General features: G+C 41.9%; 1 protein-coding gene across 1 annotated transcript; it reads left to right on the top strand.

Moving 5' to 3' along the window:
• Positions 1–678: 678 nt before the first annotated feature.
• On the top strand, positions 679–12,741 carry LOC308318446 (double-strand-break repair protein rad21 homolog A-like). The gene is made up of 14 exons (XM_080768002.1): positions 679–804; positions 1,973–2,158; positions 2,530–2,659; positions 2,965–3,064; positions 3,222–3,328; positions 4,404–4,601; positions 6,060–6,188; positions 7,264–7,389; positions 8,224–8,447; positions 8,811–8,964; positions 9,715–9,860; positions 11,229–11,414; positions 11,547–11,627; positions 12,096–12,741. The coding sequence occupies exons 2-14, from the start codon at positions 2,015–2,017 to the stop codon at positions 12,285–12,287; spliced, it is 1,917 nt and encodes a 638-aa protein (XP_080624128.1). The 5' UTR covers positions 679–804; positions 1,973–2,014; the 3' UTR covers positions 12,288–12,741.

The raw sequence follows: 12,741 nt of genomic DNA, 5'->3' as shown, positions 1-12,741 counted from the left end.
TGTATGAGACCGGTTTGGTTTGAATAGGGAGGAAGACCAGAATACAGACTGACAAATTAATAAATGCAGATAGATATATAGATAGATAGATAGATAAGATGAAAGAAAATAGAAAAAAAATACATCCACAATCTGACCTACCATCCACATACATTATTATTATATAATATCATTAATACCGTATTGTTTCATTAAAAATATATTGTTATTGATTAATCATTGTTGTTATTGTTGATATTATCATTTTTGGGAAGGTCTGCTGTCTGAGCACGCAGCTCACACACACACACACACACACGCACACACGCACACACGCACACACGCACACACGCACACACGCACACACGCACGCACGCACACACACACACTCACTCACTCACTCACTCACTCACTCACTCACTCACTCACTCTTACATAAGACGCAATGATTTATTAATGACGAAGATCTGTGCGATGTCGCCCCCTATCCTCGTCTGCTGTAACCCTACACTGGTCCGAGCGTACGAAAATAACCGATCTGCAAGCTCACAGCGTGTCGCGTAAGCGACGCGCTGTGAGCTTGCAGATCGGCTATTTTCAGACGCGCGACACCGTCTTACGGGCGGAGCACAAAGCTCTGGCAGATGGCTCCTCCCCGCGTTGGGTTTTTGACTGTAAACATCCTGCTGATTTTAAAAGGACTCCAGTGAGCGGGAGGAAGACGACTGGCGCCATCTTGGCTGTTTTAATGAGTACAACAGGGGAGAATTCTCTGGGAGAAATAACATAAACCATTCACATTTCACTGTAAAGGGGGTCGAATCGGTGAGTTCACTTGCAGCGATATTATTTTGCGCGCCGTTGTGTTGATTTTTCCCCCTCCCCACGAGGCAAAAATAGAGCATGCATCGCACATTTGGGATTTGTTATTTTTGGTTTGTTCTACTCTGCGAGGCCTTCAAACTGCTAGCGGCCATTAGCCACCATGCTAACGGTACAGTAAAGTAGTGGCAGGTTGTGACGCGCGCCTTGTTCCTGTTAGCGTTGTTTTGTTTATTTCCCCCTATTTTAATTATATATATATTTTATTTTTGCATGGTCCGCGCGTGCTCATTGAAAGCGATAGGGAAAGTCTTAAAATATGTCCCGTTTTGTGCTAATATCACTCGTCTTCCGCATAGTATTATTTAGGAGTTGAGTTCACACTTGTAGCAATGGGTCCGTCCCATCTGATGGCGCCGACTATTTTCTGGGTTTAACCCACTGACGTTACAACTTACAAGGTGCCTTTTTCCATATTTAATGGTACGATAAAAACGAATATGTTTATTTAATAATAACAACTTATGTTTGTGTGTACGGCAGCTTACTATGAGTTTCATGTGAATTTGGGGTTCGATTGTTTACTTTCAGAACTTGGAAGAGTGACTGCCGCTTGTTTTGAAATGTCCATTCAATAGTACTGTATACATTACAGACATGCGTTGTGGAACAATGCATGGCACACAAATTACAATGTATGTAAAACTATTGTGCAGAAGCCACTTGTGCTAGTTATCTGTTAACATTACATTTCATATGGGAACACGTATCTAGTAAGGTAAAGGTGCTCATGGAAACAAGACCTTTTGTGTTAAACCTTTTAGCACCGTTGTATAATTGTACTATTTGCAAACTGAGAGTTTTTAGTTGATCTCTACCTAAAAACAAACCAAACTGTTCTCCTGTAAATCACTAAATAAAACTTAGTATGCTACTTTTGCCTCAAAATCTAATTATTCTTTTTATATTTATATATTTATATTTTAGAAGGGAGGTAGGAGCTGGGGTGTGTGCCCCATTTGACAAGCATTATTTATAGGCTAATACACTGGTCGTTAAAGGGTACTCATAGGCCAGTGTCTTTCCATAATTATTATTGGTTTCCAAAGGGTCACCTCTTTGTACTGATAACCTCAAAAACACAAATTCACCTATACATTTTGTCTTCAAGGTGGGCTTTCTCTATTGTGAGTGAGACCGAGGAGCCGGGGCAATGTTCTACGCCCACTTTGTCCTGAGTAAACGTGGGCCGCTAGCCAAGATTTGGCTGGCGGCCCACTGGGACAAGAAGCTGACCAAGGCCCATGTCTTCGAGTGTAACCTGGAGAGCAGTGTGGAGAGCATCATCTGTCCCAAGGTAACTAATGTGTCTCCAAGCTGCAGGCTTGAGGCATGTGCATGAGGCATGTCATTATGTCAGTAATGTAAATGTACGATCACTCCTCAATGCATATCCTATACATGACTTAGCCTGTAAGCTGGGGCTGGGTGATAAAACATATTGATATCGTGATGTGAGGCTAGATTTTGGGATTTTCAATAATGACACGACAAGTCTTTTACTGTTTTCCATAAACCCAAATAATTGATATTATTGTCCTAATAAAATATTACCGCCACAACATCGATATTGAGATATTTGATCAGCTATATATTAATTTCCATGTCACCCAGTTCTACTGTAAGCGCTAGCAGTAATTAAAATGTTCTGTGTCCTCCACTCTTCAGGTGAAGATGGCGCTGCGAACCTCAGGCCACTTGCTACTGGGAGTGGTGAGGATTTACCACAGGAAGGCCAAGTACCTCCTTGCTGACTGTAATGAGGCCTTCATCAAGATAAAAATGGCCTTCAGACCAGGTAGGGGAATTGCAGACTAAATACCACCAGTTAAGTATTCTGCATTGTTTAAAACTTTTCATATTGTAAAAGTTACATGATTGACAGTAAGACATATATATATTCACAGTGGTCAAATGGGCCATTTTTCTCTTCTGTTGTATGCAAGAGAAAAATTGCTGATGTGTGAACTTAAGGCAACAGGGTCTGTAATGGCTTTTTTTTCTGGCTTCTACAGCCTGGTGCCAGAAATTTTACATGGCATCATAAATCTGTTTCCTGGTTTAGAGTGAGATTGTAGTATCAAAACCATGCTTCATTTCCAGGTGTGGTGGATCTACCTGAGGAGAACAGAGAAGCAGCTTACAATGCCATCACCTTACCTGAGGAATTCCATGACTTTGACCAACCTCTCCCTGACCTCGAGTAAGTCTACTAGATGCTCTGTTCTAAAGTTTAGTCTCTTACAGTTTTACTTCATTTTATTATTGTTATTTTTATTGTATTAAAATGTCAGTTTTATAATGTTGCTACTCTTTGCTACTGTCATGCAAAGTAATGCTCTATTTTGTGTTCCCTGCAGTGACATAGATGTGGCAGCCCAGTTCACTCTGAACCAGAGCAGAGTGGAGGAGATCACCATGCGGGAGGATGTAGGCAACCTCAGTCTCATGCAGGACAACGACTTTGGTAGGACATATAATGGCAATGCTGACCACACCACAATGACTTGCAGAATCATTCTATTTTCATGTGTGTAACTTTACGCTTTTACATGAGGAATGTCAAATGAGGAACCTTTGCTACAACAAAAAGAGCAGTTAAATTTTTTGGAATTCACACCAAATTGCAGCTGAAGTATTTGCCAGAATTCTCCATGCAGACCCGTCCCACACACCCAACAGTGTTTCATCAATGAGTTGTTCAGTTGCAACTAGTGTTGTCACGATACTGGATTTCAAACTTCGATACGATATTTGGAAAAGTATTGATATTTCGATACCACACAACCACAGGTTTAACATTTAAAGTACAAATAAAAGCTGTGCATTTTATGCATTCTCATAGCAACATTATTTATGATTCATATTTATATTATGCATTTTATTTGCATTTTAATATTATTATTATACATAGTAACATTGGATTATAAACATAAGTACACATAAAAGTAAAGTTGTGAAGCACAACAGCATTCATTTATTTCTTACCATAGTCAACCACATCATCGGATATTATCCAATGCATCTGGTAGGCAAGCCTACTCAAAATATATCCGGAAATTTCCACACACGCACGCGCGCAAACGGAGAATAGTTTCTGTATTCTCCTATGTAGACCAGAAATGCAACGTTAGCTTGCTATGTTGATTAGCAATAGCTTTGGCCATCGCTAACAGGATGACAACAACAAAGTAAATCGGCTATGGGGGCTTTCCGTGGCATTGTTTTGTGGCGGCTTCATGTAACGCAGCGAATTAGTCTGGAAACCAGTCTATTTCCAAACGGCACTTCTGATTCCGTACATGACATCTTGACATATCTTGACATAGTGTACATGAATAGAAATATGAGCAATGTTGGGTACTCAGCGGAGCGGATAAGAGAAAAAAAACACCCGGGTGAGAGAGTCGGGGAGGAGGGGCTGTATTGATACCACAGTAAAGTTATATTGAACCGTTTCTATTCTTCACACTAGTTGCAACACTGCTGTTAAGAAACCATACATCTTAATAATAATTACAACCTGTTCTGTTATCTTTCAGCTGACTTTGGCATGGATGATCGAGAAATGATGCGTGATGCCACTGCGTTTGAGGACGACCTCATGCACGGTGCCACAGCCACTAACCTGCTGCTGGAGGCTGAGCCCGGCCCGGCAACTCTCCCCGACAAGTCCAATCACATGGAGTATGACGATTTTGGGGACAATACCATGGGCAACAGTGATGGTGGAATGCTAGGTGAGTGATTGTGGGGTATAAGTAGTAGAATGCAAAGAAATTCACTCCTCTCAGGTCTGATATTGATATATCATTACCAAACACTGAATGAAAAGTGTAATAGTGATAGTGGGGGGTGGAATGGTGGCTTTAATCTAACCACTTATATATTAATCGACCTGAGGACGATTCTACAAATGCCTTCTAAAGGTTTTCGGTCTCAGTTTTCGAAATAACCCATGTTTCTAATGTCAGTGGTGCTCAAACATTTTCATGTCAACGAACTCCAAAAATATATGTAATTGGCCGCCGACCTCGATCTGAAAATATGTCGTTCCAGGGACTCTCCCAGAAGCAAAGATTTTAATTAAAAACGTTCGCTCTTAAAGAATATTTATAAAGATTTGCGCCTCATTTTCACGATTTTTCTAAAATGGCAGACCTACAAGCTAGATCTGCTATTTTTCAATAGCAAGTAATCCTTGAAACACCAAAAAGGGTTCCCGCCCAAAATGGGTTAAAGTAACCCTATAATTATTTTGTGCACTTCTTCTTTTTAGCAGATCTACAGCTCACAACGCATGAGCTGTGTGTTAATGGGATGCATACTAAGGCCTCTTTTAGACGGCGACCATCTCCATATAACACGTCAAAGTCCCGTTGCGTTCTCATTTTTTTGGACCATTTACATGAGAACGCACACTTGAATGAAAACGCTACAAAGTGCATGCATATATATGCCAGGTCGCTAGGTGGCGCGTGTCCTTGTGGGGTCCGTGTGACGCAGCGCATATATAAACCATAGACATAAGTCACGCATGCGTAGAACTACTTCCGTTCTTCTTCTACACAGAAAGTAAACAAACGTCGCGTCCTCATCACACCCCCAGCAAACCGGACTATCCGACATGGTTGTTGTTGTTCGTTTCCCCTAGCAACTGACGCATGCCTATGACACCATGTAAAAACGTAGGACACGGGTGAGCCGACCAGAGCTGACGTAAGCCATGATGTCACAATTTTTGCGTATCCACCGTTTTGCCTGTTTATATGGAGACCATAGGAAACGGCGTTCTAAAAGATTTCCACTCTGGGAGGTGGTTTCACTTCGTTGCGTTTTCACCTCCTGTGGACACGGTTCTCGTCTAAATGACAGCAGCAAATGATACTTTATTTTGCCGTTTTTTATGAACACGATCCTCGTGTAAAGAACACCTAAGATTAGACCCGCCAACAGACCGACATGCGGAAACAATGGTCGGACTACCGCTTGAACTGTGCTGCTCCCGTGCTTGCGGTTATGTTGGGGATAGAGAATGGTTGTCGATGTCGGACTAATGACTGGTCTGACCAATGACTAGTCTAAACTAAGTACATGTTAGAGAATAGTGGGCAATGTCGGATTAATGGGTTGTTAAATTGATCGATCGATTGAAATAAGCTTGTCTGAATATTTCCTCCGACTACTCTCTCTCTCAGTGGACAAGCTGCTCAGTAATGAGGACGGAGGTGGTATCTTTGATGACCCTCCAGCCATCACAGAGAGTGTCATGATGCCTCCTGACCACGGAGATGATGATGAAGACGACTTTGACAACCTCCAGTCCCGTAATTAAAGCATTTTTCATATTTCATATTTGACTACACACAACATAGGCAAATCTTCTAGGTCGTATGGACAAATTGGGTGTTTTATTCTATGTAGTGTAATATATCTAAGCAATAATACATAATAGTATACTGTGATGTATTGGCACTGGGTCAAAGATCAGCACACCAGTACAGCACAACCTCAAGTGTATTATTATATTTACAGTACATTATTATAATATTTAAATGAGCAGTTGTAGATGGACAGACAACTACAACATACATAAACAAGCTATTCCTACTGTTTGGGAGCAGCAGAGACCTGTTGCTGACGATAGCGGTACTACTCCTTCGTCACACAGCTGGCTGCTCTGCCGTCAGGAGAGCTGACACAGGTGGCGGAGGAGTAATGGAGAATCCGTTGTCTCTTGCCGTTTGTCTGTAAACATCCTTTTCATTTGATCTGATAAATGGGTCATGTTAGTTGCTAAATCTACAGCTGCTAGTTTAAATCCTTGTTTTCAAAATGTGCCAGTCTGTTTCTTCACCTCGATAGAATTCACACATGTTGATGCAGGCCATCACACATTAACCTGTAATCTCGTCCCGTTGGCTACTGTAAACACCAATCAATATCCAGCCTTTTAGATTTTGGCGTCACGTGATATGTTGAATCAAGTATGATGATTTCTGGCTGTGTCATGGCATATTTAAATATTTTGAAATGTTAAGAATAGAGTTGAGTGGGATTCTTTTTTCACGTACTGTAGTTGATATGCTGACATTCTAGTATACTGATGCTCATCTTAAAAGGATGAAAATAAACAATGGAAACACTGGTGCGCCCTTCATTAACACTCAAATACTGCTATAGTACATTATGTTTTTGTAACAACTTCGAAACCTGCGTGACAGTTCATGCATTACAAGTACATTTAAATTATCAAAATTCTCAGCCAAGGTCACTGACAAGTCTTGCTACGGCTATCGTATAAAGTCTTGACTACAAAGAGCTCTGGGAGACCCTGTAAAATGCCCACCATACCAGACAGTTAAATCTAACCATTTAACTTCTCTTGTTGCATGTGTTCAGCCGGACCAGATAGCCCAGGCTCGGGTCCAGCTGAGCCCCTGCCTGCTATGGCAGACCAAACGGAACAGACTACCCTGGTTCATAATGAGGAGGAGGCCTTCGCCCTGGAACCCATAGACATCACTGGTGAGACCTACTGCGGATGTTTGAAGAGGTGGTAGTGGGTGGAGTTTGAGTGGTGCAACCACCCCTATAGACAAATTCAGAAACGGGTCTCATGGTCGCGGCAAATGTATTTCCTGTAGGGGGAGACGACATATCTGCGGTGTAAACTCACAGGTCTTCTACTACATTGAATGGTACAGTGACTGATGTTAGTCTGCTCTTTTACCTGCTTTTTACAAACGCTAAAAACGCTTTACAAAGATGCCCAGAACATCGGGATGAACCTGTGTAGTTTATGGCTGCTCCAACAGTATTGGCAACATTCAACGTTAGAGAAAAATGGAATGTCAAAAAACACACAGCGGTGGCTGAGACCAGAGCCATAGAGTGATGGTTGAGACAAAGCAGTGTAAGGTCCTGAAAGATGCACAACGTCAGTCTTAACCAATACCCAATCTTTCTGTTGTATGAACAAAAGGCTGCTGTACTTTATACCTCATAGTTTGCTTAGTATAAGGTATAAAGTACAGCAGTTTGTTTCATACAACAGAATGTTTGGGTATTGGGTAAGACTGACGTTATGTATCTTTCAGGACTCACTTCACACGGGTGTGATTTTTGGATGGAATACTGCTATTAAGTTCTTTTGATTTCACATTAGTACCAGTATTTTTTGGGTTGGCCTTATTTCTCTAAAAAGAAAGTAGAATGCAGTGCAAAGAACACTATTTATTTCTTCTCACTTAATTTAATGACAACATGTAGTCGACTTGTACTGTCCCTCTTCTATCACCTGTGGGAAAAGAACAAATGGCAAGAGTGAACTTATCAATGTTGATGTGTAACTCTTTTCAGTGAAAGAGACTAAGGCGAAGCGCAAGAGGAAACTGATTGTGGACAGCGTGAAGGAGCTGGACAGTAAGACCATCAGAGCCCAACTGTCTGACTACTCTGACATCGTCACCACCCTAGACTTGGCTCCTCCCACAAAGAAGCTGATGATGTGGAAGGAGACTGGAGGAGTCGAGAAGCTTTTCTCTCTCCCGGCACAGCCACTCTGGAACCCTAGGCTGCTCAAAGTGAGTGTGTGAGATATTAGACCACCATACAGCAGGGTTCAGCGGTTGTATGGTGTGTGTGCTCCTGTGCTGGTTCAGCACAGGAGAAAGGGGAATTACAATTCTCATATATTTTTTAACTGAAATTCTGTTCTGTCTGGGGGGTTTAAAACTACATTTATTTTTAAAAGAATTGAAACATTTGAAACTACACAATATCTTGTTCAGTCTTTCTTGTCATGCCCACATTCAGCTGTCAAGAATAAAAAAAAACGATTTATTGATGCATAATTCAGCAGGCCACTCTCCCCCTTAAGGGGAATTCATCAATGAATTTGCACATGTTTTGAGGTTTCATTTCTTTCAATTCTAATTTCTGTTCAGATGTTCACCCGCTGCCTGACACCTCTGGTGCCAGATGAGATGAGAAAGAGGCGGAAGGGAGGTGAAGCTGACAGTCTGGATGAGTTCCTCAAAGAGCTGGAGAACCCTGACGTGCCCCGCGAAGATGTCATGGGTCAGCACAGAGATGTTATCGGTAAGAGTGTGTGTGTGTGAGAGTGAGGGTGGGGAGAAAGGAAAGAAAATAGATGAGATGGTGTCCCAAGTTACATCTCTAAAGTCTGCATGCACAAGAAAGGGAAAATGGATAGGTCCATAGAGGGGAAACTACACCCAAACCGCACAGGATAGATGTGTCAAGGGAGAGAGACTAGATTAGATGCAGAGATTCCCTAGAGAAGGGACTGAGGCGTCACAATTAGTAAGTGGTGTGAACACAACACAGTGACTCCCACTGAGAATGTCTTCCATATCTCAGTTTGAAGTTGTTTGTTTTTGTCATTCATTGTCATTCTTAATTTGGATTTAGACTATACTTGTTCCTCTATGTGGCTGCTTGTTAATCCACCTGTTCTCTCATATTTAGATGTACTGTTCATTTTATTCCCATGAGACCACACTCTGCTTGCCATGCCAGATATCCAGCTTTCATGACATTCAGGGGGACGGCCTTGTCTTTCTCCCTGAATGTTTATGGGGATGACGTGCATTAACCCGATGGACAGGTGTGTAGTCACACCTTGCTCAGAGTCGAAATACTGTACATTGACTCAGGCCAGGAGTGACTGCTTAAATCACTCATCCCAGAATTCACCCTTCACACAGTGGCCATCTTGCCATTAAGTCAATGAAACGCTACCCCGCTTTTTCAATACAGAACACAGCCATGTCTTCAGTTCACTCTTCTTCCTGTCATTAAAATTCTCCTGTTCTTACTCCGGTTCAGACCAGACTATCATGGAGGAGCCCAGTATGCTGGGGGCCTCTGCAATTGAGGGTAGTAGGACGACCCTGGACGAGACCATCATGCCTCCTCCCTCAACCCCCCGTGGCACTAAACGCAAGGCCCTCGAAAAAGAGTCCACCCTGCCTGTAAGTACAGTATCTCCCGCTTTCATATTATGCTTGAGGTAGCTTGTGTAATCTTATTCTGTTTTGAGTTGGTGACAACTGTTATGACACTACAGTTGATGTATTGAATCTATTTTCTAATTCCAGTGTATCAAAATGGTAGAATTGTTTTATTTAATGCAATTCTTGTTGGTGTGGGGATTTGAAATGTTCTTAACTACACTTGGAAATGTTTTTTTTCTCCTTTTGTTCTCTAATATGCAATTAGGATACATCCTTTTTTCCTTCTCCCATGGCAGTCCACTGCTTGGGCCCAGCGCTCCCCAAACCGTTTCGGCTGTGCACCCCCTGTTAACTCCTGGCCTAGCTGACTCACCCCACAATGCTCAGTCTCGTTGAAAATGATAATTTTTTAATATGATTATGGCAAATAATCACAGAATGTCACTGCACTGAGAGACATGCAGCTGCTGTATACTCCACAGCTGCTCTGTACATCTCCTTACAACAGTGTTTACCGCATTTTGCCGTTTGTGTTAAATAACACTGTAAAACCACCATTGCCCTTTTCATGTCTTGCACCCCCTAGACTAGAGGGTGTTCGCGCACGACAAGGGTTGGGAACCCCTGGCTTAGACACTAGTGTACTATGAATCAAGTAATGTAATTAGGGCAACCAGACTATTGTTATTGTAAATGAGCGATACTTTGCCGCACTACTCCTCCCACATGTCCAATGGACCGGCTTCATCGTGTGCTTGTATTTTGCCAGGAAAGAATTTCCACCAAATTTGAATTTTCTCCAAAACACACCTTTTGCTCCTCCTCCTACACATTTTGTCCAAAGATTGGTACGCATGATCTCCGGACCTATCCGATTTAAACACCACAGGCAGAACTTTGATAGTGCATATCGTTCGGCCGTAATCGGCTTCTGGAGTTATCATGAACCAAACATCCAATCCACCCCGAATTTCGCAGATGGTTTAATCAACCAAGAGCTAAAAGCAATTCCATTTTCATCCATAGGGGCCCCCGCAAATAAGAAAAGTTTAACAGTTTGTTGCAGAAAAGTGTTTTTTGGGGGATAAATCCCCGCCAAATTACTAACGCATACGCATGATCACAGGGGTGATGTGACATTGTAATTGGCTAGCAAAATTAGTGTGAGGGGCCTATATAAGCGATTGCGGCAGCAACCACACTCATATATATACGCATATAGTGTTTGTGTTTTTTTTATACAATGTTTAATTAATTGAATACAATGGAAACAAGTCTCCAGGACTTTTTTGTGTTATCCTTTTAGCCTTAATGTTTTACTGTACCACGTGTCAGAAAAGGAGCAACCGCTTGTCTTAACTGAAATGTCCTGTGCTTCTGTTTCAGATGACTCCCTTAGAGTTGCAGCAGCAGCCAGCCGACAACTCTGTTCTCTCCCAGACGATAGACATGCCTCAGGTGGAGATGCCTCCAGAGGAGACCACCCTCAACCTCACCCAGCTCATACCCGAACTCGACCTGCTGACCGAGAAAAAAGACGGAAAGAAGGACGGTGAAAGCGACGAGGAGGAGGTGCTGATCATGACAACACATTTTTGCCATTCTCACAACTTTATATCTGGAAGATGAGCGCCTTATTTGTGATGTGTTGCTGTCTTGTCTTGTCTGATTTGTGCTGAAGAGTGTGTTCTTTGTTGTTCTCAGGAAGAAGAGCAGACAGGAGACCAGGACCAGGAGGAGAAGAGATGGAACAAGAGAACCCAACAGATGCTCCATGGTCTCCAGGTATGCGCAAACACATGCACACCTCCTTCTATTTTGCACATTCTGCTTGAGTGACAGGGAGATCTCATCAGACTGAATGTCTTGTAGGGATTTATTTCATTTTCATAGTGTCATGATGGATTCAAGTTAAAAAGAAAAAAATGTCTGCCTTCAATGCCCTTACTGAGAAGATATTGCTTTGACACACCTGCTATGCTCACGCACCTTTATACCTTATCTCATGTTTATGTTTGACTGTTTTTTTCTTGTACTCCATTCCCCACTTGCCCTTTCTTCCCTTTCTTTTCTATGCAAAAACATTATACGATGGGAACTATGCACAAACATGAATTTCATCCACTCTTTTACTTTGTAAATCTGTGATGTGACAATAAAACTGATTTCTAATTCTGAGCCGACAACCAACCTGCTCCCTTTGAACAAGGCAGCACTATTCTAATTTTGCTCCTTGTGCTTGTTTCTCAACAGCGTGTCATGGCCAAGACCGAGCAAGATAATGTCAGCCTGTTGGAATTGTGCCGGAACAACAACAGGAAGCAAGCAGCTGCCAAGTTCTACAGTTTCCTGGTCCTCAAGAAGCAGCAAGCTATCGAGGTGGCCCAGACTGAGCCCTACAGTGACATCATCGCCAGAGCCGGACCAAGATTCCACCTTGTTTAGATGCCCGAAGAACAGAAAAACATTTGGCTTGCTACAGAAATATTTTTTTTTATTACTGAACTTTTTTGGTTTTATTGTCAACCCAATTTTACTTTTGGAGTGGGAATGATGGAGGGAGGGTTTCAGAAAGTGTCAAAAAAGAGGGAGAGAAAAAAAAAGATTTTTGCTGTACTCGTCTTCAACTACGACAAATTGTATCATGCAGTATTCATTTGGTTTCTTAAAGATGAAGAGGAATGTCTATCAAGAATATTTATAACTCAACCGAAAGATTGTTTCCTTTTAGTTTTCCCTCCAAACATCACATTTTTTAAACTTTGCATCCATGGTTTTGTTTAATCTGTTCTTTTGTAAATTAATGTCCACTTACTGTTTGTTCAAGACATTATTGCCTAACTTGTGTACCAACCCCCCACCTTCAAAATGTCCTACATTTTAGATGAAGGTCCCCTTA

This window comes from Protomyctophum bolini (assembly GCF_963924005.1).
Source record: "Protomyctophum bolini genome assembly, chromosome: 7".
Taxonomy (NCBI): Eukaryota; Metazoa; Chordata; class Actinopteri; order Myctophiformes; family Myctophidae; genus Protomyctophum; species Protomyctophum bolini.
This window is presented reverse-complemented; position numbering and strand designations above follow the sequence as displayed.

What these genes read in the sequence shown, in the direction of transcription:
- LOC308318446 (XM_080768002.1), top strand. Translation starts at nt 2,015, where the DNA reads ATGTTCTACGCCCACTTTGTCCTGAGTAAACGTGGGCCGCTAGCCAAG. An exon ending in AAAAATGGCCTTCAGACCAG is followed by an intron (nt 2,660 to 2,964) that starts GTAGGGGAATTG and finishes CTTCATTTCCAG; the next exon opens with GTGTGGTGGATCTACCTGAG. An exon ending in CAGTGATGGTGGAATGCTAG is followed by an intron (nt 4,602 to 6,059) that starts GTGAGTGATTGT and finishes TCTCTCTCTCAG; the next exon opens with TGGACAAGCTGCTCAGTAAT.